The sequence below is a fragment of the Opisthocomus hoazin genome, chromosome 1 (genome assembly GCF_030867145.1).
Source record: "Opisthocomus hoazin isolate bOpiHoa1 chromosome 1, bOpiHoa1.hap1, whole genome shotgun sequence".
NCBI lineage: Eukaryota > Metazoa > Chordata > Aves > Opisthocomiformes > Opisthocomidae > Opisthocomus > Opisthocomus hoazin.
In genome coordinates, this window is record NC_134414.1 from 35651536 (window position 1) to 35676765 (window position 25230).

Consider the following 25230-nt stretch of genomic DNA (forward strand, 5'->3'; position numbering starts at 1 on the left):
TGTATAATTCTTTCCCTGTAAGGATTTTGGAAAACTTCATGGGAATAAAGCACAAATTCCCTAGCTGATTTTTTTGCCAGGCTTTAGTAAGAACTACGAATAAATCCTTTTCCACCTTACTACCTGCTCTTCCCCATGTGAATATGTAAGTGCCTCAAAAGTAGAATTTATTTTTACAAATAGCCATGTGAAATTGCCATTTTATAGCTGGGAATCTGAAACACACACCACAGGATAACATCTAGACCAAGTTCAGACAACAACCGTGCAGCCTGGCCAGCGGCTGCCCCTAAGTTTCCACAGCCCAAATCCACTGCCCTGTTTACTGGCCAAGCCATCGTCTGTGCTTAAAAAGGGAGGCAATTACTCCAGAGCATCTGAAAGCCACATTTTCAACTGTAGCTCTGTTTTGCATTCTGTTTACTGTTTCTGCTTATTTCTGCATGGTACCATCTGGGCTCTACCTCCTTTCTACTTCCTCATGGTTTGCAGTTTCCTAAGTTTCTGTACATATTTTTTTGCATTTTATGGACAATCAGCAATTTTTAACTCCACAAATACAGCTCAGCGTTCCTTCACTTTATTTTTAGCCCAAACTGGCTACTGGGAACTGCAGCTCACTAGCTGTGAGCCCGCTAGGGCAGCTGACTCAGAGACTGGCCTGGCAGATGGCGAAATTCCTTTCTAAAAGCTAAGTGAGAATGGATCTTTGTCACTTCTAATCCGCCAGATGGTTGCAAATCCTCAGATACAGCTGATCCTTGATGCTTGTCTGCAGGCCCACCCAGGCTGAGAAAACACCCTCCATTCACTCCCAATTAACTTGTCTTGATTTTGTTTGGTTTCAGAACAGGACAGAATAGACTGTTTCAGTCGGAAGGGACCTACAACGATCATCTAGTCCAACTGCCTGGGCAATGCAGGGCTGACCAGGTTAAAGCGTGTTGTTAAGGGCATTGTCCAAAGCCTCTTAACCACGGACAGGCTTGGGGCATTGGCCACCTCTCTAGGAAGCCTGTTCCAGTGTCTGACCACCCTCTCGGTAAAGAAATGCTTCCCAGTGTCCAGTCTAAACCTTCCCTGGCACAGCTTTGAGCCATTCCCACGCGTCCTATCACTGGATCCCAGGGAGAAGAGCTCGCACCTCCCTCCCCGCGTCCCCTCCTCAGGAAGCTGCAGGGAGCAACAAAGAAGCCCCTCAGCCTCCTTTCTTCCAAACTGGACAAGTCCAGGGTCCCCCCATCGGTGCTCTCTGTCGTTCTTTGGGTTGGTTTGGTCTGGTTTGGTTTCCTGCTGGCCTTCAGCTACCAGCGAGCCGGGCCGCCGAAGCCCCGCCCCCCGCCGCCGAAGCCCCGCCCCCGCCGCCGAGCCCCGGCACCCGCCGCCGGAGCCCCGCCCCCGGGACTGCTCAGCCCCGCCCCCGGTCCGGCTCAGCCCCGCCCCCGAGGCCGGCCGTGATGCCCCACGCCGCCGGGCAGCCCCGCCCCGGGGCGGGGTTCTGCTCCCCCGCAACCGGAGAGGGGGCGGCTGGGGGGACGCCGGCGGTGCAGCGCGGTCGGTGGCGGGAGCCGCGCCGCGGCCCGGCGGGGAGGACGGGAGCTCGCCCACCGGGAGGAGCCGGGCGCCGCGGCCGCAGGTGGGCCTGGACGGCCGGGGCCGGGCGGGTGGGCCGGTACCTCGCAGGGCGCACGGTTGCTGGGGCGGCGGGGTGCCTCGGTGCCTCTCTCCGCTTGCCGGAGCTGGCGGGCAAGGCTGAGCGCTCGGTGCAGGGGCTGCGGAGCTGTCGGGCGCCGTGCCGGGAGGGCAGAGCCGCGGTGTGTCCGTTGGCGGGGGTTTGCCCCGCTCGACGAGCAAGGCGGGGGCCGAAGGCGGCGCGGAGGGTTGGGCGGGGGGTCTGCGGGACGCCCGGGGGAGCCGTGGGCGGCGTGGCGGTGGCCGCAGTTCTTCCCTTCTTGCTTCCAGGTACTCAACGACGAGGGGAAAATGAAAGCTTTCCCATCATGTCTGTCCATGCGGTAGCTCTGGCCAGCTACAGCGGAGCAGAAGCCTTCCAGCACTCCCGCGCGAAAAAGGTACCGCGGTCGCAGTCGGTATTTTTAAACGCCGCGGTTTCACTGCGGAGTTAATTTTGGTAATACAGCCCCAATGTTTGGGGGGGGGGGAGATGGCTGACTCATTTATTCTACGAAAGTGTCAATCTGTCAGTGGTTTTTGTTGGTGATGGCAGCTTGTTGTACTTCTCATGCACCTCTGTTGTGTTTCCTTCTACGCGCTCTTCAGTTGCTTTTTGCTTGCTTCCTTGTTTGGGATTTTTTTTTTAGTTTGACAATTAAACACTAAAGCAGCTTTTCCCCAATCTATGATACCGTCCAAATCGTGACATCATGAAAGTAGATGGAAATCTTTTATTATCTGAATTATCAGCACACCGGTTGCTTCTGATAAGATCTAGGAGATGGGAGGGTTGTTTAAAAAAAAAGATAAGATCTTGAAACTTAGCACTCTTAATATTTGCACTTACTGATAAGGTACCTGCCTTCACCCTGGTGTCAGGCAGCGATGATGCTTGCATCCGAAGAAGTGGAGTCAGTTCACTGCTGATACTAAAAACCACGATTTTTTTAAATCAATATAATTAATTGAGTTCTTGTAAGACGACTTTATCCAGGATTATTGATAATATTATATTTATATGTATAAAGCCTGCCTACACGACGGTTTCTCTAAACTAGGGGGGCGAAAAGAAAGCATAATCAGATACTGAAAATAGTATTTTTCTAAGCACTGGCATAATCAAACACTAAATATTTGACATTCGGCGTACTGTTTTTGGCCTGAAATGTTATTCTTCAGTTAAAAGGGAAATTCTTTGTGGGTTTTAATTTCTTCTGCTTTCCGTGAGTCTGAAGGGCATCTGGGCTAGATCTGCTCTCTGAATCACCTCGCTCTCCTGCGGCCCCACACGGGGAACGTGGAGGTCAACACGGGGTGACAGAGGACAGCACCCCCGTTAGCTCCCTTCTCCGTGTGTGGGGTCACAGGGTGCAGGGGAGGGCGAGAGGCGTCCTGGGGACGCTTCCGTGTGGAGACATCTCGCTGACGTCTGTGAGCAGGGAGAAGGCGCGAGGTACGCCTTGCTGAAGTGCCGTGCGATGGTACGCTCGTTGGAGGAGCAGGGCACCCCTTTTGCTCTCCCTGGTTTCTGTGATGTGCTCTGCAGGTCCGGGAGGTAGTTGAGGCAGTGGAGAGGGAGACGAACATGTGACCCTCGCAAGGAATTTGTGAGCTTGGGGAGGAGACCTGTTGCTTTTCTGTCCTGTGGGTATCTTACTCCCCTGTTGGAACTGGCCCCCTGCTTGCCCTGGTTCAGCTCATGCTGCTTTGACAATAATTTGGTAAATCCAGCTCTCGGTTCCACATTCCAAATCGAAGCGTCACAGCCTCACAGAGGGAAATGCTGACCTGGTATGGACCTGCTCAGTCCGTTCAAATCCATTCACAGTTTTTGTCAGCCTAGACTGGCGGGCTGTGTGCCAGGTCAAGTATTATCTGTGCTGCTTCTCGCTTTGTGCTGGGCCAGCCAGCTGACGTGAAACGTGGGTCCTAAGGCCTGTCAAATTGCATGACCGTGCTTGCTCCCGGTCGATACAGCTGGGAGATCAAGCAGCTCGTGCAGCAGGTGCCTCATAGATTTACCTCACAGCTTGTGTACATCTAAACAGGTCCGTGCTTCCAGCTACAGGTTGGTGGTTCCTTGACCTCTTTTCCATTTCACTGCTGTTGTTTTGACAGATATAGAGATATCTGAGTCAGCATTTTCTCTCTTATATGCCTTATGTGTATGTTTAATTCGCCTACCGTGGCCAGTTTCTTTTGGTCAGCTGCCTTCTGGGGCGAAACGCAAGGCGCAGAGTTGAGACGCCAGCGCTCTTCAGGTGGTGCGTGCTTTGGGGAGACTGAATTTCAGGCAACCCGAAGTATAGGTAGTGGTTAGGTGACCGTGGGCAGGGCTTAGCACCGTGTTCTTCCTGCTGGGATGACTGGGAGACTGGGGATGTCATTACCAGAGTACTGTTGCTTCATAAACAAATTCTGTGCCTGTGTGTTCTTGTTCTAGTTAAACCACAAAAGCCTAAAGGTGGATTTCACCGAGTCAGCGTATTCTTCAAATCCTTCAGCGAGGAGGAGCTGCCTTGCTCCGACACCTCAAATCTCCGTTCTCTCAGGTACGCCGATGCCTTCCGAACTGCCACCCTCTGGGGAGCTTTGCTGGTGCTTGTAGTGCTAGCAAAATCGATCCATCTTTGCGTGTCCTAAAGAAGTATGGTCTGGTTGGAGAGGGAACCTTGCTTATTGGCTTTAGAGGTGGGGCAACATCAAAGTATATTATACAATCTGAAAGTACTTTTTTGGGTTTTTTTGCCTTTTAAATGCTAGTGTCGCCATTTTATTTATGCTGGCATTTTGAGTGCTCAAGAATGAAATACTTGAATCGTTCAGATGATTCTTGGCACGTTAACTCCTTGTTCATTCAAGAAATAGTTTCTCAGATTTTAACAGATTAGCTTAATTACTCACGTGAGTATCAGTTAGAAAATGGATATTTTTTATTTTAATTGGAACTAACTTATTTCTGGTAGGAACTTAAAATGTGTGTGTGTGGGGGGAGGTTGTTTGGGGGGTTTTTAGCAGCTGTTTTTTGAGTGGCAGGGCTAGGCTTGGCTATGCGGAAGCCTGAATTAAATTTTTAGAAGTTGTTCTCTTTTTCTCTGAAATCGACTAAGAACAAGTATTTAGCAGAGCAAGTCAGCATGGTTATATGATTAGTGCTAGAGATGTTCTGCGGTGCTGGAGTAGAGATGATGACAAAGGATGAGAGGGGGTGGAAAGCCTATCAGGATAGGCTTTGCGGTAGGAGAGCAGAACAGAAGAGTTCAAGACAGTAAGACTAAATGTTTTGTCTTGCACAGAAAAGGTGCTGTTTTCAGCCCGGGTGGAGGTACTCCTGTGCAATTGAAATGTCAATAGTTACCAAAATTGCTCTATTTTCCTGAAAAGATCAAAATATGTTTGTTTGAAAGTGGCTAGATTTAATTTTCCCATTCCTGCTCTTACATTGCCGTGGCTGGCTGTGTTGGCAAGGTGTTTTTCTGCAAGTGCAGCCAGTAAAAAGGGCAGTTCTGCTATTTCTGCAAGAGTTTTTTCCTGATCAGTGGCAGGTGCCTAGCCCCAGTCACTGGTGAACTCTTCAGCTATTTTGTTCTGGCTTTACTAAGGACAGCATTGCTAGCAGCTGTTGCAGCATAGCATCTACATGATGTTCTTAATAACTGTTTTTTTCAGCTTCCTCTTGGTGAGGAGGACTTCTCTTTATAGACTTGCTTTTCCCAAGTGCATGGGGGTTTTTGTTTTGGTTCCGATCCCTTCATTAGTGAACTTTCTTATCGTGCGGTTTGAGTGCATTCTGGCTTCCAGGTGAGTGGTTCGTGGAGATTTACTGTTTTCCGTTGAGATATGTCCAAGGAGAGCAATCCCTGGGCAAAGTCTGTAGTCTGCAAGATTTGCCACTTTTTTCACCAGCAATGTTTAACATTCCTTGTGGTCCTAAGAGTTCTTTGTCCTGGAAATGAGTTGTCTTGATTGTATCTATTCTTAGAATTTTACGACCGACTTATCTTCCCCAAAGGAGACAGTTGTTAACTTCATTGTTGTGATCTGGTTCTGTGATCATAGTTTCTCCTGGAACATAGACCTTATGTCTAATCTCTCCATTGCTTTGGTTATGGCAGTTCCTGTGAGGCTTTTTGTTCAAGGTACAGGATTTCAGTTCTTGAATGGCTACTTGTTGCAGTACGCACTTCTACGTGATGCTAATGTTGCCACGTTCGTCACTAAAAGCAGTTTTTTCCATTCTCTGTTGAACTCCAGTTCTGCAGTGGATCATGCAGGACCTTGGCACGCAGTACTTCAGAGGCATTATAATGAACTCGCTGTGACAGAGCTAATTTTCTTTATGAGTTCACGTGAATGTTGCCACCCTTATGAATAATGGACTAAACGTTATTTTAGCCTTTTCCACATGAGGAGGAGTGTCCCACTGAGCTGAAACATGCAAGCATGTGACCTTTTATTTCTAACTGTATAATTTTTTTTTTCTTCCTGCTGTATTGATACTCTGTATGCCTTGCTGTAATGTGACCTTCTCTTTTACTGGCAAAAGAACCCATACCTGTACCAATAAATGCACCTCATCCAGTCTTGTAGAATAATGATGTTTTTGAGCATGCTGACAATCAGTCACTGTTAAAGTCCAACTAATTTTGTTTGGCTAGCAGCAGTATACTTTACTGTTGGTTTATTACCTAGCGTTATCAATGACAGAATTGATTTGTGACTGTAGAAAGCAAGAGCTTTCTTGCAGGAAGAGGCAGCAGAGTGGTGTTTGAATGCAGCTCTTTCCCGTCTTCTCACCCGTGGCAAAAATAATGTGCATTTTATTCGTGTTGTAAACTAACGTTTTTTTAGGATTGTTTCCTAACTTTTCGGTTTCTTCCCTTTTCTAAACAGACGAATACTTGAGGCCAGCAGTGATTGGACATGCTGGAATTTTTGGATCATACCCAGACAGTGCTGAAGCTATCAAAGACATTCTCATGTCTGTTTTAAATGCATCTGGTTTGAAGCCCCCTTTGGTGCCGGAGCAGACCACGATGCAGGGAGCTGAACATCTGGACAGTGATGTGGAACAGTGGGAAGAAAGCAGTGACGGGGATAGCCATGACGACAGCGACAGCGATTCTGCACATCGCAGTGCTGCCTGTACACAAACAGACATTCGGTTTACAAGGCACCGGGCATGCTGGGACAACACGGGCTGCGATTCCTCTGAACCTTCGCTGGATACTTTCTTTTGTCCCCGTTACTCTGACCGGGATCCTGCTGCTTCCTCCTTGAATGGTTTCTCTCTTTCGGACGTCTCCCCGCTGAAGCGGGACTGCTTTACCCAGGTGACGTTAACAGGAGGCACTATCACATCGGCTGTTCTGTGTTCTGGAAAAGAACGTTCTACCCCTCCCGAACAAGACTTGGCTTTCACGAGGTTTCTTCCCGATTCAACTGCTGGTAAGCCAGCAGAGCTGTTGAAGTACCCTGATGCGTTGGAGCCTGCGCCCGTCAGTGTCAGTGACAGCAATTCTCCCAGTGGACGTTCTCAAGCAGAGGCAGTCAATCGAACAGGTAACTTCACAGATCCGTTTTTGTTTTAAGATTTCTGTGCTAGGAAAGATGACTGTAATGGAAGGTGATATGTCCCCTCCCTTGTTTATGGTGATGACAAATGCCTACGCAACCGCCATCCTTTGAAATACGGGTGAGGGGAGAAAGAGAAAGCTTCAGAATGAAGGTGAACCAGAGGGTTGGACTCGGTGAAATGGGAGACACTCTGGCGTCTGGCAGTCTTCTGTCTCGGGACACGTAAATGCTTCTGTAATACGCACCCTTTGGTAAAATGTAAAAATCGCTGAGCTGTGGTCAGTGGAGAGCATCCATTGGATGAGACTTCCACTGTTCAGTCTTCGCCGTTAGCCTCCTCCCGAAAGCAGGTGGCGTGGATCTGGGCATTTGGTAGAGATTCCTTGGGTTTGCAGGCTCCCTGGGATGTCTCCTTGCGTTTGACGTGGGCTGGAGGAGAGGGAGTCCTTCAGTTCTGAGTGTTTTGGGGGCATGGTGTCAACATCCATTCTTGTTCTGACTAAATCAGGTTGTGCCAGAGCTGGACTGTTTTTCCTCTTCCCTTTTCCAAGCACATCTGCCATCTTAGAGACACATAGCCCTTTCTAATACAGATCAGGATCTTTTTACCCCTCATGGGCTTCAGATGTCCCACGCGTTGTTCGCGGAGGGATGCCGGCTGAGGGCGGCTCGCACTGGGTGCCTCCTGTTCCTGCCGTGGCAGGGGGCTGGGGGCAGCGCAGACCCGTAGGCAGGGACCTGGTCGGTTGGGGCACTGGGTGCCATGCCCACCAGATGGCCGGCCTGGCCTCCTCGCGACGCTCTCTGACCTTCCCAGGCCCCTGCCCCTTGGCTGGGACAGCGGAATCCCCTCGTGTTTGATACCTGACATCGATGTGGACAGCCTTGGCTACAGCGAGTTTAAGCACTTTTATTTATAAAGGGTGTTACCGGTATCTGAGAGCTTATTCCTATATTGAGCCCTAGAAAGATGGTGCAACTGAGACCTGATTTTTCTACTGGAAATGAAGGCAAATTGGAGCACTCAGCCTGCTTTTGCATTATAAATACAACGGCAAAGGCGGCTGTATTTTTTTTCTCCCTATGGTCAATAGTAGTCCTAGTGGTGACTCTCCATGGAGCTCTACTTCCAAGCTCTGGTCCTCCCTAGCTATCCACCCAGAGCTCCTCCGAGTCGGCAGCGAGATCTCAGATAGGCATGTGCTGTTGTGGGACCGGGAGCTTTTAAGAATCACAGAATGTTTAGGGTTGGAATGGACCTCTGTGGGTCATCTGGTCCAACCCTCCTGCCGAAGCAGGGTCACCTACAGCAGGCTGCACAGGACCTTGTCCAGGCGGGTCTTGAATATCTCCAGAGAAGGAGACTCCACAACCTCCCTGAGCAGCCTGTTCCAGTGCTCCGTCACCCTCAGAGGGAAGAAGTTCTTCCTCATGTTCAGGTGGAACTTCCTCTGCTTCAGTTTGTGTCCGTTGCCCCTTGTCCTGTCGCTGGGCACCACTGAAAAGAGTCTGGCCCCATCCTCCTGACACCCACCCTTGAGATATGTATGAGCATTTATAAGGTCCCCTCGCAGCCTTCTCTTCTTCAGGCTGAACAAGCCCAGCTCCCTCAGCCTTTCCTCATAGGAGAGATGCTCCAGTCCCCTCATCATCCTCGCAGCCCTCCGCTGGACTCTTAAGAGTAATGACCTTGTCATCTGGGGCAGGACGACGTCAGCAGTTAGTATGGCGACGGTTACGGTTGTTTCCCTCTGCTGGGTGTTGTGTTGGCCCCAGCATGTGCGAGAGGTGCCCAGCAGGGAGAAGGAAGCCAGAGGCAGTGGTTGGGGCCGGTCGTGCAGGTTTGGGTAGCCGGGGCTGGAAAATACAGCCCGGGCTCTCCACGTCGTGTGGACCGCGAGGCACGTGTGTAAGAACAAGTAAATTGTGCGTGACTTGATCTTCTGGCACGAGTCAGATGCGTCACGAGCTTGCATTGGGTCAGTAACGCTGCCGGCTCTCCAGAAAGCAAATGGAGGAACGTGGCCGCCAGGCAACTGAAGAAGTAGCATCCTTGGTTTTACTAACAAATACTTCTCATGGGAGCTGGGATGCTTTCAGACACTGCGCAGAGTGGTGGGCTATGGCTGCGTTAGACTTTGGTCTGTTCTGGACAAAGGGAAAATTTCTGCATTTCATCGTTCCTTGTTGCCTCCAGCCATTTAACTTGCCGCTGGGTAGCCTGGGGTGGGGGGAGCAAGGTCTCATTCTCCCCTGCCTTGTGCAGGACTATGAGGATGGGAAAAGCAAATGGCAAACCGAAAAAGAAGAAATAAGATGACTAATTTGAAGGCAGGAGTTACACAAGAGCATCTCCTGACTTGCTGTCCTTTCCATTGCTGTCTCAGAGGTGGTGGTTTCTCACTCGTGTTTCTCACAGGAGAATTGGTGAAGGATGCAGCAGACGTAAGAAAATGACGTAAGATGACTTAAATCAGCATAAACAATTTTTTTCAGTGGGATATAACAATTTTTTTCAGTAGGATTTTCTGTTGGTCCTGTGAGACTCCTGTTAGGTCTTGTTCATGCTTTTAAGCACCATTTTCCAGTGGCATCGCACAACCTTCTGGAAAGGCTCCATCATTGTTAATGACGAGCCTTTGTCTGAATTTGGTGTTTTCTGGGTGCTTTGTTGTGGCTGGTGTATCACTGGCAGTTTGCGAGGCTTGTTCTTGCTTTTAAGCCCTGTGGTGCATCAAGGTCATCATGTCCTCTGTGGCCCTTGAGGGCTCTTTCCCCAGCCCCAGCAGCTTCCAGGCAGTGGTGCTCAGGAGCAGGAGGGCAGCCAGATTTGTGTTTTGCGTTAGACCCAGAGCTGTGTCCCATTGCTGGGTGCGCTGGGCTCCTTCCCCGTGCTCCTTCCCACTTGACATTCATTTCACTTAAAGTTGCAAGTGGGATGCAAGAGGTAAGCAAAAGAGAAAGCTCCTGTTAGATTTCAACTGATGTTTAAGATGAATTGCGTCTTGTATTTTAAAGAGAAAGGAATAATTTTCCCATTTCCTTATTTCTTATTATTTTTGGTTCAGAGAGTGATGTTTGTTGTCTTACCTGATGAGAATGTAGGCTTTTACCAAGCTGTAGAGCGTTTAGCGCTTGCCTGTGCTCCCCTCACACTGCTTATCCAGTAAGATGAATCATCAGATAGGCATGAAAATAACATAATTAGGTGATTAAATCTGTTCTGATAAGTCAGATCATCAGCCTTTCCATTTGTCCTCCATGGTATACACAATAGAGGTATTAATAATTGTGTACAAAAACACTATGTCTGTCTCGCTACGCTCGAGCGCAGTATTGACTTTGCAGCCTGATGTCACTGACGCGCAGGGCAGCGTAACATCGTTTCTGTAAATAATGCAATGTAAAGAATCTAAATTAGGCCTGAGAGTGCCCTTTAGCTGGAGAAAAATTCTCATAAATTATTATCGTATTTTGTGAAACCTTCTTATCCTTTCTGTGACTCTTAAAAATTTGCCACCACTACATTTGTGTTTTTTTTTTTTTTTTTACAAAGAGCTTTTGATTAAGCCATGTTATCAGCAGCAGCTTTAAATGGCATGTGTGGTGGTAGAATTTCGGTAGGGTCTGTTTTATCCTGTAAACATCACCACAGTGAAACAGAGAAATTGCTTGGTTATGAGGTCAAAGATGAGGCAGTAAACAAACACCAGTCAGTGTAAAAAAACAGGAGTCATTTCCTTCCGTATCTTATTAGCGTGTGCATCCATGGACATTATATATAATCTTCATCATCATTCCATTCTTGTAGCAGTGGTTGTGAATGTTGTGAAAACAAAACATGAGGGCGCGATCTCCCACCTTCAGTTCTCTGGGGAAGAAGATTGTGACTATGTATATATATTTATATATAAAAAGCAATCTAAGGTACAGCATACATCTATAGAAAACCACGTGTGCTCTGCTGCGTTATGAAAAGTTCTTAATGGGAAAAAGAGATGAGTTTTGTTTCGTGTGCTCATCATACGTGGCAGCGAATGCCAGGAGAACAGAGCTGCTGTTCTGGGAAGTAGGGAGTACCGGGGCTGGTGCGTCCGCTCCAGCTGTGTGCGTTACCGTGCGGTGTGGGTTGCGTTTGGATACAGGAGGGAGATTTCCTGGAGGTATGGAAACATCACGGCAAAGCTTTTTCCAAACTTGCTGTAGTCACACGACACCAGCAGCGATTCAGGGAATCATTTAAGGCTGCTGCATATCTCTGCGTGCCCCAGACAGCAGCGAGATTTCTTTTTCTTCCGGCTGTTGTGAAGGAGTGGAGAGCAGCGCTGGCTGGCTGTGTCGCCAGCTGCAGAGCATCACTGTAATCCCAGCGTGAGGTTCTGGCCCTGGCTGTCCCCAGCAGCTCGGGCCGTAGCTGGGAGGGGGACTGGTGCTGGGAGCGCAGCGCTGCTGTCACCGCATGGCATTTACAACTCTGTTTCCCTGGTAGTTGACACTTATGCTTCAGGTTGCCACGGTAGTTCAAATGCCAGCTTGTTCCTCCTATTTCTCTCTTCTTCTCCTAAACTTCCACCACAGCTTCCAACCCCAGCGGTGGTCAGTTTTGGGAAAGGAAATCCCTGTACACATTGTGGGAGCTGCAGAGAAAGAAGTAACTCATAAAGTTCTTGTTGTACCTACAGGTTCTACTTCTCCTTTGAACATAAGTGCTGTACCCTTGAATCGTTCGTTGCAGGACATCTGCATACTTCCAGAAGATGTGGAGAAGGTGAGGACAACAAGGACTATTGTCGTAATGTTTTTTCCATTTTTGTAGTGGTGAAATGAAATGACCGGAGGCATTTCTCAATAACAGAACTTTATGGTAGATGGTCTAATATATACAAATACTGTATTTTCCCTCTTCTTGCCCTCTGTGGGTGAACCTACAAACCTGAAATGCTCATTTCTTATTTTAGTTTTACTCTTAATACATTAATTTTTTAAATCATTTTAAAATAATGGAAATATTTTAGAACATTATACATCTCTACTTTTCATTCCATAATTTCCCCACGTGTTCCTGGACACCAAACTTTAAGATTATTGTGGCCATTTTTAAAGTTACAGTAGAATATGTTGTATGGAGTTGTTTGCAGCTATATGCATATGGGTGGGATTTACCTTGTGCTTTTACTATCAGGAGATAGGGAGGGATTGAGGGATTTTGTTTGTGTTTAAGATGAATGTGAGATTGCTGTAAAAGAATTAGAATGTGGATAACAAGCACAGTAACTGTAACATCTGCAGTAATTTAAGCAGTTTCTCATGGTTTCTAATTTGTGTAAGGGGGCCAAATGGTGTGTTGCCAGACAGGCAGCCCGTTTGAGCCTGTTAAACAGAGATAAAGGTGAGAAGATGATGCTGATGCACATAACTGTGTCCTAAGTCTTAATCTTTTGTAACAGTTGGAAGAGGGGTTAATGTTATAGTTAGTTACTGCAATGAGTAGAATTTAGTGCAAAAGAACTTTAAAAATGTGCCTAGAAAAGCAGGGTTTTTGCCTGCACAGTTGATGTGCATGTGGTCCCATATCCTGGGCCATTTTTTGTGCACAGCACTGGTTTTATTGGAGTGGCAAGCTCTGCATTTGATTTGAAGCTCTTAGTATCCCTATGGTGCATTTAACAACCAACCAACCAGCAACAGGAAAAAACCACCCAACAAATCACACACCAAAACCGAACAAACTTGTGAACTAGCTTTTCATGTTGCTTTGTGAGAGAGGCGTTTCCGAAAGGAGATGATGTTTCTTCCTCTGTAATGTGGGAACCAAAAGCAAGGTAATTTGCTTTCCATCACCAGGAGACCAGTGAGTAGATATCTGGATTAGAAACCACAATCTGAGAACTGTTGAGTGAGGCAAGATCACATCAGCCGCTTCTGCTGTGCAGATGGTTAGGGACTGATGTGATTACAGGTTAAAAGATATCAGAAGTTCAGTCCATTATGACTGAGGCTGCCTTTAAAAACACTAAACTAAACCCAAGCAAAAAAACCAGAGCATTTTTAGGTTGTGTAATAACCTTTTTGAAATTTAGGAGACTGAAAACTACACGTCAGCAAGTGTGAGAGTTGTAGTAGTCGTGTGCCAGGAAGGAAATGGGCCAGATGATTGAGGGGGACTTTCCACTGGGCGAGTAGGAGGGAAGAGAAATGAGAAGAAGGTTGGTGTGTCACAGCTGAGTTGGGACTGCTCCTTAGGGTGACAGACTATCAAGAGGCAGAGCTGAAAGCTGATATTCATGCTGAAGTACAGCAGTGCCTGTAGCCTTTTCCACCAATCACAGAATCACAGAATGTTTGGGGTTGGAATGGACCTCTGTGGGTCATCTAGTCCAACCCCCCTGCTGAAGCAGAATCACCTAGAGCAAGCTGCACAGGACCTTGTCCAGGTGGTTCTTGAATATCTCCAGAGAAGGAGACTCTACAACCTCCCTGGGCAGCCTGTTCCAGTGCTCCATCACCCTCAGAGGGAAGTTCTTCCTCGTGTTCAGATGGAACTTCCTGTGCTTCAGTTTGTGCCCATTGCCCCTTGTCCTGTCGCTGGACACCACTGAAAAGAGTCTGTCCCCGTAACCTTTCTGCAACGCAGCTCTGGGTTACGCCCGTAATTGCTTTCATCAGCAGGACATGCTGATACACTGTGCTCTGCCACTCACTTGGGGTTAACCAGTGCCGCACAGGCTTTTTGAAGCTTCAGAGTAGGAGATGGCTTCATCTCCCAAAAGGAAAAAGGCGGTTTCATTCTTTCGTTTGCGAATGGTGTGTCCTGAAGTTCACTGGAAGTTGTCTCTGGAGAAAATGTGCACCAAGCAAGTGATGTTAATCAGTGTCAGGGGACAAGATAACAAAGTCTCTTCAAACACCCCCATGGACTTGAGGGCTCTCACTAATGTTGAGATAAATCTCTTCTAAATGCATTTGGCTGCAGACAGTAAGAAAGCAGCGATGTCTATTGTGCTCCTTCAGATTTTGCTGTTTCTAAACACTGATGTCTGTCTTTCATGCTTCCTGTACAAGTTGTAGAGGATGTCATGAATACTGTCATCGAGTGGTACAGTTTGCCGAGCATAAGCCACTTTAGAAGATCTTTAATTATTCTGCACTCAGAATTTCTATCTTTAGATACTGCCATGGTTTTTTAGACTGAGGTTTAGGTTTGCACAATGCAAACACATGCGGTTGAGGGGAAAGCAGGAGAGTATCCTGGGCATCTCTGGGTTTCCATCCATGCACTTGAATGTACCTGTGTGTCCATGATGCATCCACTTTGGAGCAGAGCCTGGGCTGGGATGCTGTGCGCAGGCCAGCAGCGGGAGCCCAGGTGGGGCTGGTGGGATGCTCTGCTAGACCACAGGAGGTGAGGGATACAGCAGTGACATTGGGGCACGAAGCCCCCGCCTTGTCTGGATGTCTTCAGTGGTGCCGGAGGTGGCTTTACAAATTCCCTTTTCCCAGAGAATGAATGACCTGGGCAGGCAAGGTGGTGAGGGTTTGTCTGGCAGCGAAATGCCACGGTGAGGCTTTGAAACAGCTGCCTTTTATTTAGGGCAGTGTGAACCCCAGGGGAGCTAGGTTCCCACTTAAGCTTATCTCAGACTTTCTATGCGGCATTGAGTTGACAGTGTAAGCTATCTCACTGCCTATTCCCTGCTTCACTGCCTTGTCTCTTAACATGTGAAAGGGTTTTACTGGCTGCTGCGCTACCCACCTCCTGAAGATCTGCAATCCCTTCGAAACCTGCCGCTTCTGGCCCCAGCCGTGTTACATGCATGCAAAACTGCTTGCACACACTGGCTGGAAATTAAATCTGATGACATGGATTCACACTTGCATACTAAATAACGCAGTGTAACTGGAAGGCTACGTGCCTAAAATGCATGCATATTCATCAATTAGGCATGTAATCAAGTTTCTTTTTGTTTAATAGATGGGTAAGATAAAAGTAATTGTATGTTTTAATCAAGGGTGAGACAATTATCTGGGCAGTTGCCTTTTGCATGTTGTCTCCGAATTGCCCTTGGGTTTGTTTTTCTTTTTTTGGTGCTTAAATGAAAGGTGAGAGCGCCTTACATTTTCATTTCTTGAGTTGAAAAAAGTTTGGGGAAAAATTACAGATTTCCTGTCATCTTAAGAAAATATCAGATAAGCTGTGTACTAATGAGTGTTCCAATCTTGTGTCCAGGAAAACGCGCACTTTTTTGTTGCAGATATGATTATAGCATCACTAGAAAAAATGAAATGTAATATCTTGAGCCAGCAAGCAGAGTCGTGGGCTGTGGAGGAAACAAGTGGATCAGATGGCAGCTATCACACCGATTCGGAGTTATCTTCTTACCCTGGAGTGAAGAAGTGTGATTCTTCCGTTGCCTCTTCAGACAGTGGTTATGAAGGCAAGTTACTTAGTCTGTAATGCAGACTTTTCTGACAGCCTTTGCTGTTGATTTTCATGCAGGAAAATACTAAATGAATTTGGGCATTGCTTGGAATGAAATTCTCTGTTAATCTTCCTTGAGTCTCAAGAGCTGTGTTCCCTGAGGATCATTATGCCACAAGGGTATTCCCTGTGGGTCAAATTCTTCCTTTTGAATACTCACATCTGTGGTTTATTTATTACAATTATTTATTTATATTTTAACATGTAAAAGGAAATGTGAGGTTGAAATGCCACATGTCAAGCACAGCTCTCCATAAAGCATGCTTGTCGCTGGCCATTTTTTTTCTCTGCTTGCATTCTTTTTTGCGAGATCTGAAGCCTGGCTCCTTCCGTCTGTGTTTACTTCTGCAGTGTGCAGATCAGGCCATGCAGCTGATTTGAGTGAAACTGCCAAGAGTGTTCATTCACATGTAGTTTGAGGCAAGAGAAGAAATGCTCCTGGCACTATAATGCTTGAGTCAGCACAGGCGTGTTTAAGTAGATTTTAGTCTCTTGAGTAATGTGGATCTTAGGGATGGAAGTCTGAAGTCTAAATGACCTAACCTGTGGCAAAAACTGGATGGTGTGCTTGCACCTGAGAAGGGGAGAGACGACTGATAATATAAAACCTCTTGCTTTAGTCTCTAGAAGCCGCTTCCTAAGAAACTGAGGGACATGCTGTATAACAGACTCCCAAGAAATGGCTTTCGGTGTCTGTATAAAAATAAATAAATAAAATAGCTCTGTAAATACAGGCTGTGTGCAAAAGTTTTGGTAAGCAAAGAAAAATATAAATATAATTGCAGCTACTCTATAAATGCTGGGAAAGTTTAACTGGTTGTTGTCTTTGTTCCGGACAGGCTGTGCTCTGCTGCCTGTCGGCTCCCCAGTGCATCTACTGTCACATCATGAGGTTACCAGATTTCGTTGCCACAGTGACTCAGAGGATGAATATGTAATTATTGGTGAGACCTGAAAATTATAACTACAGAAACAGTTTCATTGTTCAGATGAATCTATTGCATTGTTTGGAAAATCTGTTGACTTAGTAGGCGTTATTGCAGGAGAAATAACATGAGAAAACAGAAGAAAAGATGTATGCATGACTCCTTATTAGAACACATGCAGAAATACCACACTGGTGCGGGATTTCCTTTCTACAAAAGAATATCTTTGCTGGTTTGAGGGACTGAAATTATGTCTAAGGATTAAAGCAAATGAATGTGGGTGAGCAAAGTGTGAAACTGGCACAACCTCAGCCAACTATAGCAGCATTGTTCAAGAGAATTTAGGACATGATCATTTTGTAATTAAAGAAGTTGATTAGGTTTTAGGCAGCTGTCGCTCTGCTTCAGTACTAGAGCAAAATATCTCTGTCCCGTTATAGTCACCAATGCCCTGCTTCGCTTCAGGACATCCTGAGTTTCTTTGGTTACCTTCTGGTTTTCACATATACAGAAACAGAAACCATTGAAAGTACCCTGAGCAACATTTAACCTCTCTCTTATTTTTTCCTGTTAACAAATGCTTTTTTTATTGCTCCCTTTGGTTTTAGAGATTGACTTATTTTTCACCTCCTCTTTCCCTAATGTAAGAATGAAGAACTAGCTCTCAAAACTGCTTTTCTAGGACCAAGAGTTGTTCTGACACATATGAATGGGGAAGCATTTGTCTTGAGAACAATATGCATGGCCAAAACTAATGCTACCAATGTGGACACCTTGTCTGCATAAGCGTATTTTGACTGTATGAACATAATGAGGAAGTGTGTGCTTTAATTCCATTCATCTCACCGGTTACTAACTTATTTATAGCATTAGCTGGCACATTTGTGATCGGTGTCTCCAAATATCTGCTAGTGTCCGAAAAAATTCACGTGCACTCCGTTGGTTCTGTGTATTGTTATTTAAGTCTAGTGCCTTCTGGCTGGACCTGGACTAGCAGGCGCTTAGTCTCCCCTTACCGATTCTCCTGCTCTTGAAGGGAGGCTGGTGGTGGTGGTGTGATGCATCGCTGCTAGGGACTGCTCTTCATCAGCGGATGTCAGAGATCTGCAGAGGAGATGAGACTGCTTATGCCTGTTCTACAGGCAGGGCTGAGGTTATTTCCCACATCCAGCAAGGGTGTTGTAAAGATGAATATATTTGAAACTGACACCGTGGTAGCGCAGAAGGTAGATTTAAAACAGTGGTGAGTAACAGAAGCTTTGTGTCTTAGATGGCTTGATAACATTTTCTCCTTTACCGCAGAACTTGAAGACCTTGAAAATCTGTCTGCTGCCCCAGATGAAAGGTAATGCTCTGTATCTTACTGTAATAGCCCGGTGGCACTGCCTTTTCTGCTGGACCAGCTCTCTGGTGACTCTGGCAGCTGGGGCGGGGAAAAGTGTGGGAGTGGTAAATTTGGTCCTCCTCAGGAAGGGGAAGGAATGCTGCTTGGCAGCAAACGTCTGTGGCGCTTGGCTTAGCAGAGCGTTTCTCTGGTCCCGGAGTCTCGCTGGAGGGTAGTAGCCCTGGGTTTGCGAGGCCCTGGGTGTATCAAAGCAAGGGGATGGGAAAAAACTTTTTCAGGGATGCAGAAGAGGCAGCAGAGCTGCTGATGCCGTGCTGCTATTTTTCACTGTCTGTGTTGCTTAACTTTCAGATCGTCTTTTGAACCAGGCAGCAATTCTGCTGAAGCAACAGCCCAGGAGTTGTGCAGAGCTTTCAGAAAGCGCTGGTTGCAGACAGATTCTGCAGTTCAACTGTCTGCTTGCCTGAGCTCATCTAAGCAGAGAGTGAGTCTGAGCCGAAAACAGCGGCCTCTTTATTTGGTTCCCCAAATAATCATTGTCTCACTGCAGCTGCTTCACTGTTAGCGAAAGGGGGAAGCTGCATTTAGAAAAAAACATACAGACAAGTACTTACAGTTTATTAGTTCACTTTAGATAACTTTTCAGAAAATTTCTTCTCTGTTCAGCAATTTTCAGCACATTTAAGATGTGCAGTTCTGAACAAACAGGATGTTCTTTCTTCTGGGACTTGATACGAGGGGGTTTAACTGAGGGGGGGGGCTACATGCAGGTGAAAACTGAACTTTCGCATCCTAGAGTATAAAGAGAGGTGCTTTGTAGCATTTCGCATACGTCCTGCTGATGGGCTGTTCATGGGTTTGTCTTTCCCAATAGTCTGTGCTGGAAGAAGAGATTCCAAGAGAGCTTGAGTCCAGTTTGAGTCTGGCTGAGGAAATAAAGTTCATAACCAAATTAAGAGGATCTTCTGGCTGGGCCCCACCAAGATCGCAGATTATATTTAATATTCACCCTTCAGTCAAGTAAGTCTAAGGGACCTGAGCATTGTCGTTCGGTACGGCGTGGAGGCTTGTCTAAAACCTGTTGAAGTTGATGGAAGGATCCTGGGTGATTTAACAGAACCTGAGGCTGGAGCTAGTGTGTGGTGCAGCCTTCTGCAGCATCTGTCACCGGCTTTGCGAGAAAGCTGCTGGCAGCTTTTTCCCTGTGTTAGCATGTCCTGATTCACGTGGCAGGTGTGCTTTTACTTGTGGCGATACACATATTGTTTGGTGTTGCGGTGGCAGAGTGCTTACCTGGAATCCTAAAAATTCCACTTTGTGAGGCTACCTGGAGAATAGTTTTAAAGAGTTTCCCCACTTCCCTGCTGATATTTTATGGGTGGTAGATTTTCAGAAAGGGAGGAGAAAACAGGTCATGTTTGGGGAAACCACAGTCTCTCTCTGCATAAAGTGTTGTTAAGTGCACAAAGTAGGCAGGCTGGCTAATTCCTGTGGTGCTGCAGGCCTAGTTACTTTTCCAGTTGCAGATGTGGATTTTTTTTTTTTTTTAATTGGTGCCATCTTAACAAATGGGAAGAATTTAAATTCTTTCAGCAAGCCTTCTTTAGAAGTGTTAGTTGATGTTACATTCTCCACAGAATAGCTTAGAGACTTTGGCTAAAATAGTAACCTGCATCTTCTTCCAGAACCCCCTTCTTCATGTGGGGCAGTAGAAGGCAGCTCCCTGTTTGGAAATAACCACTGGTGCTAGTGTAGCTCTCTTACACTTCGGGACAACGTTATCTAAACTGTGTAACTGTTTGCCTCTGTATGCAGGAGAGATGCGGCGGTGGCTGCCCAGAACTTCACGTGTGTTGGTTGTGGAACCCCAATAGAAAGCAGTAAGTGTTACCAAAAAGGAGGAAGAAGGAAAAAAAAAAAAATCCGTAACTGGCAATCAGGCTACAGTCTTCACCAACACAGTTTTACAATTGTGGTACATCTGTCTGAGCTAGAAGGAAAAGTCTCATTGTTGGATTTGCCTGCAATAATAAAACAGGCAGTGGGATCCTACGACTGCCTGGAATTTCTTGTTGCAGACAGAATACAATGCTTAACAGATGTCTTTTTCATACACGGTAAAAATTAATGACTGTCAACAACAAAACAGGAAAAGCTATTAAAAATCATGCCTTCAGGCTGGGAAGTGCTGGTTTTACATTTTCCAGTAGTTCATGGTTTCTTTCAGTAATTCTTTCTCTGTGCCAGTTTACACATTTCGAAAAGTCTCTAAGCTTATGGAATGTGTGGTTTTGCTGTTTTGTTTTGTTTGGTTTTTTTTTTCTTTAAATCTTGATCACAAAATCCTGCTTGTGTTTGAAGAGTATTTGTGATGCTTTGTGAGAACTGCTTGGAAGCATGATGATTTGCAGGTCTGACAACCAGACCTTACCCAAGAAACCTTTGAAGTGGCTTTCAAGGCTTTCAAGAGCAGCATTTGTGATGTCCTATAAAGTATCAAGAATCTGTGATGGCACATTAACTCGAGCAAACCTGAGATGCTGAGATAGCTGGGGGAAAAACCACAAACCTCTTCATATTGAAAAGTATTACACAAATGTGACTCCAAGATCAGCTTGTCGTTCCATTTGGTGGAAGTATTTTGTTGTGTGGTTGGTTTTTTGTCTGTTTTTTTGCAACAATGGTTTCTCTTAAGATCTCATGGCGATAAATATAATCAGTGCAGTCTGACAAATGTGGAAATGAGGAAAGCTTTCTCTTCTAATTCGGAATGCAGACCTTGTAGATGTGTTTACCACAACAATAAAACCCCCTACTTAAAAATTAAAAAAAAAATCCATTGCCCCTCACTTCAGTAAATCTGAGTTATTTAGACAGAATATGCATGCAGACGAGTTCTATGTCCCATAAATACTAGAAATATTCAGTTTCATTGCTATCTACTTGCAGAATATATCAGGAGACTCCGATATTGTGACTACCTGGGGAAATACTTTTGTGACTGCTGCCACAGCTATGCCCAGTCTTGCATTCCTGCCCGAATACTGATGAAGTGGGACTTCAAAAAATACTACGTGTGCAACTTCTCCAAACACCTACTGGACAGTATATGGCAGCACCCAGTTTTCAATGTGTCTTGTATTAACAAAGCCCTCTATACGAAAAGCAAAGAAATGGACAGGGTGAGGGTAAGTGTGGCGTGTTTTTTGTTTTTTTTTTTTTTTTAATTGGGCATTTGTGGGTCTGAGACTTTTGGGAAGAACTCCTCAGGGCAGGTTGTTCTTTGCTGCGTCGGGGTGGGGGAAGGAGGCAAAGTTGGTTTCTCTGACTTGTCCCATCCCCGCTTCTGGGACTTGCCTTCTCTCCCCTCTGACAAAATAGGAGGAAGGAGAAGTTTCCAACCTGTTGCAGAGGTCTCATTTCCCACCTTGTCTTTGGGAGGCATTTCCGTATTGGTTTCCAGTTTTAGTTCGTGGCGGAAGCTGGGCTCCTGCAGTGAATATTTACCTCTGCTTGTCAATGGGCTGTTGGAAAGCTCTGGAAGTTTTGAATGACCCCTTAATTTTGTGAGCCTTAGGGAAAACACTCGTGGCTCATGTAAGGGCTGTAGCTCCCACAGCTCGAGAAAGGGTGCTCTGCCAAGGATTGCAAGTTGCCATGCGCTCCCTTCATGGCTGAGGAGACCCTGACCTGTTCTTACACACGTTTGGGTCTCGCATCTTTGGTGTGCTGACATGGAGCCCTTTGTAGCGTTAGGAATTGCTTCCCTTGTCAGTGGATAAAAGTAGCCTTTGCCTTCCGTGGCCTTTTGTGTGTTAGAAAATTCATTTGTTTAATTCTGTGCTGAGTGTGAACTTCCTATTTCTAGGTGTGGCTTGATGTGCTGACAAGGGTTACTGACTCAAATAGTGGTGTTCCTCACTTCTGAATATATAATTGAAATTGCTTTTCATTTAAAAATTGCTTTGTTTTTCCCCTTCGTCTTTTAGGAGGCGCAAGAACAGCTGTTTCATTTAAAAAAGCTTTTGAAAACCTGCAGGTTTGGTGAAAGGTATGGGCCATGATCGTGCATGAAAAAATAGCCTGTTAAAATGTACCTAAGGTGGTTATAGAGCCTTCTTCTCTAGGGACATTTGAGTGCAGATTTAAATGAGTTAATATGATCTCTAGAGAAAATTCTGATAACAGAACTTCCTCTATTTGCACTGAAAATGTTGAGTGAAGGAAAGGTCTTGTGTGGTAGTTTTCTGTTCTTGTAACATACTTAGACGTTTGGTTTTAAATGTTGAATGATTTTTTTGTTAGGTGTATATTTTTTCCCAGTCTGTCTCTCTTAGGTTCTCACTTATTCTTAAAAGGTCAAAGTTACTTCTGTGTATCTCTGAGATGACGTGTCTTTAAAAAATTTTAAAAAATTAAACAATCAAGGAACACATCTGTTTTCTTCCAGAAATCTGTCATCATGCTGAATCCAGTTTATTTTATAAAGATACTTAGATGAAATTAGTAACCAGAAGTGATAAATACCAAAACATGACTTTGCTTGTTGCTGCAAATTAAAGATTTCTGTTATTCACCTACCCAAACTATGATCATAACTAATAGGTAGACATGTGAATGATAAAACCTTCCCTGCAGAGTTGCTGACCTTTTTAAAAACAGACATAAACAAAGTAAGCTTTAAAAGTTGGTTCTGTTCCCTCTTTGACATGGACCTCTTACTCATCAATTACGTGTTGTTCACCAGAATTTAATAGAAACATATTTTAATGTCTCTTTTCTGCACAACCACCTGTGATTCCATTATAGAAATAAGCCTCAGGAACCTTGCTGTACCTTCTACATCAGTGATGTTTTAAAAGTAATAGCTATATTTTCAGTGTTCACCCACTCACTACAAGCATAGTTTCACCCAGTAGTGGCCTGCGCAGGATAAAAACCCGCAAAGTTCTCCTTGAAGGAAATAAACCCAAACACATAGCTTACTGCATTAGATACGATATGGGATTTTACCTACTGTTCCTGAGGTAGGAGAGAGCCCTTTACACATTATTTAAGAACTGCTGGGATAACTGCACATGGCAACTCCAGTGCCCGAGGCACGCACATTTAAAGCAGACAGTTTATTCTAAATCCCAAACCCTCCAATTTTTGTTAAAAGTGACCTCAGAATGGGAGGGGAGGTAGGTTTTAGCATGAACTTGCCTTGGGTGACTAGAGAAGTGAAAGAGGCTGATTCTTCACATAGACTTGAAAAACTTTTTTTTTTAACATGATTTGGGTATTTTTTTCCTCTTTGCAGTGTACTGAAGGAATTTGAACAGGTCCCCAGCCATCTGACAGAGGAGCTGCATCTCTTCTCTCTGGATGATCTGGTGAAGATCAAACGAGGGCAGTTACTGCCCCTTCTTAAAGACCTTCTGAAGAGCTCCACCTCCCACGTGGATGGTTGTGAGGTGAGGAGGAGCCACAACTCTTGGTGTCCTCACAGCTGCTAGCACATGCAGTATCTCTGCTGACACTCCCAAATAATATTTTCTTGGATTAAAACTAAATCAACTCTTTTGCTGTCCTTACAGCTCTGTCAAGCGAAGGGGTTTATCTGTGAGTTCTGTCAGAGCGCAGATCTGCTCTTTCCGTATCAGATTGCCAAATGCAAGAGGTGCACAGGTATGTTCCGACTGAACATTTCTCTCTTCCTTGGGAGGGTGTTGGTGTGTAAAACTGATCAGACTCACTTCAGGAAGACATTAAGAGCTCATTTCATTGAAAGCATGTGTATTTGAAAACCGTGGATAGCAGGTAGCCCGTGGCAGCTGTCTTGCATCAGTGAATTGAGAGAGCAAAACCAGGGACTTGCCTGGATTTGATTATGGCTGCAGGGGGAGGCTATTTTTTGGGTCTACGCATGAGCGCGCGCCTGGGACAGTGTTATACTGCTGCTATATCAGATCTTGCCGACATTCATTGTAAATCCTGGGAACCTCACCAAAATGTTTAGTCATAGTTATTACAGTGGTTGTTTTTGTCCCAGCCTTGCACTGCTTCTGTTTACTTTCATACTTGGGTGAACTAGGCAGAACACCCTTCAAGGAACACAGCTATTGATTCATTTTTTTAATTTGTTGGGGTTTTTTTTCCTGAATGTTAAACTGCTTGTGTGTATAAACAGAGTGCAAAACCTGCTTTCACAAAGCGTGCTTCAAGTCTGGAGGCTGCCCCAAATGTCTGCGGATCGCAGCTCGGAGGACGCACTCAGAAACTCCATCACTGGTGCCTCTGTGAAACTGGATTCCTCTGACTCCTGATTTCAGAAGATGCTGAAAGCCAAATCTTCAGGTGCCTGACTAAGAATTAAATAATGTTGTTTTAGACATTACTATTTTTAATGTGTGTCTCCTTTATGGGGGGTTAAAGAAAAAGAAAAGAAAAAAGGAAAAAAAAGAAGACTTCAATACCATCGTTGAAAACTCACCCTAGAAGAGTTTCATCTTAACTGGTGACAGAAGACAGAAAGACTGGATGTTAATTCTGTGTGCAGCCTTTTGTTGCTGTGTTTTGTCATTCTACGTAAGATTTTTAATATTATACTTTTCCATATAAAAATTACTCTTCTCTGTAATTCTGCAAATAATGTATAGATAGTAAATGAGTGTTGGAAATCCTTACCTGTGTTGGATTCTGGAAATGGGGAAAAAGTGGTAAAGTAAAAAATCATTCCTCTCAAAAGCTCTACAATAGAAAAAGTTTTTCTGCAAGCTTTAGGCAGTTGCTGATCTGAAATTCTGTTCTGGCAAATGCTTCATGTGAACCAGTGCATTTTAAATTTATTTTAAATAGATGTATGCAACAGCTTGTGGGGTTTGACCTTGGTCTGCTCCTAGATGCCTACCCAGCCGCTCTCTCACACTCAACAGGACAGGGGAACGAAATATGATGGAAAAGCTTGTGGGTTGATCTAAAGACGGGGAGATCACTCGCTAATTACTGTCATGGGCAAAACAGTCTCAAATTGGGGAAAAGTAAATTTATTGCCAATTAGTAATTGAGTAGAGGGGTGAGAAACAAAGACAAAAACCGAAACAGCTTCCCTCTGCCTCACACAGCCTTTTTCCCAGGCTCAGCTTCACTTCTTCATTCCCAACTCTTCTACCTTCTCCCTGCCCCAAGTGGTGCAGGCGCTGGGGGTTGCCGTCAGTCCCTAACAGTTCCTCTCTGCTGCTCCTTCG

General features: G+C 45.5%; 1 protein-coding gene across 1 annotated transcript; it reads left to right on the plus strand.

Annotated features, from left to right (window-relative positions):
• Positions 1-1549: 1549 nt before the first annotated feature.
• Positions 1550-24696, plus strand: RUBCNL (rubicon like autophagy enhancer). The gene is made up of 16 exons (XM_075422077.1): positions 1550-1636; positions 1963-2072; positions 4118-4226; positions 6568-7236; positions 11934-12019; positions 15479-15686; positions 16570-16674; positions 17959-18001; positions 18353-18485; positions 18876-19021; positions 19817-19881; positions 20951-21189; positions 21991-22052; positions 23304-23457; positions 23581-23671; positions 24174-24696. Exons 2-16 carry the CDS (start codon positions 2001-2003, stop codon positions 24284-24286), a joined length of 2295 nt encoding a protein of 764 aa, XP_075278192.1. The 5' UTR covers positions 1550-1636; positions 1963-2000; the 3' UTR covers positions 24287-24696.
• The last annotated feature ends 534 nt before the right edge of the window (positions 24697-25230 follow it).

What these genes read in the sequence shown, in the direction of transcription:
- RUBCNL (XM_075422077.1), top strand. Translation starts at nt 2,001, where the DNA reads ATGTCTGTCCATGCGGTAGCTCTGGCCAGCTACAGCGGAGCAGAAGCC. An exon ending in TGAGCTCATCTAAGCAGAGA is followed by an intron (nt 18,486 to 18,875) that starts GTGAGTCTGAGC and finishes CTTTCCCAATAG; the next exon opens with TCTGTGCTGGAAGAAGAGAT. An exon ending in AAGAAATGGACAGGGTGAGG is followed by an intron (nt 21,190 to 21,990) that starts GTAAGTGTGGCG and finishes TTCGTCTTTTAG; the next exon opens with GAGGCGCAAGAACAGCTGTT.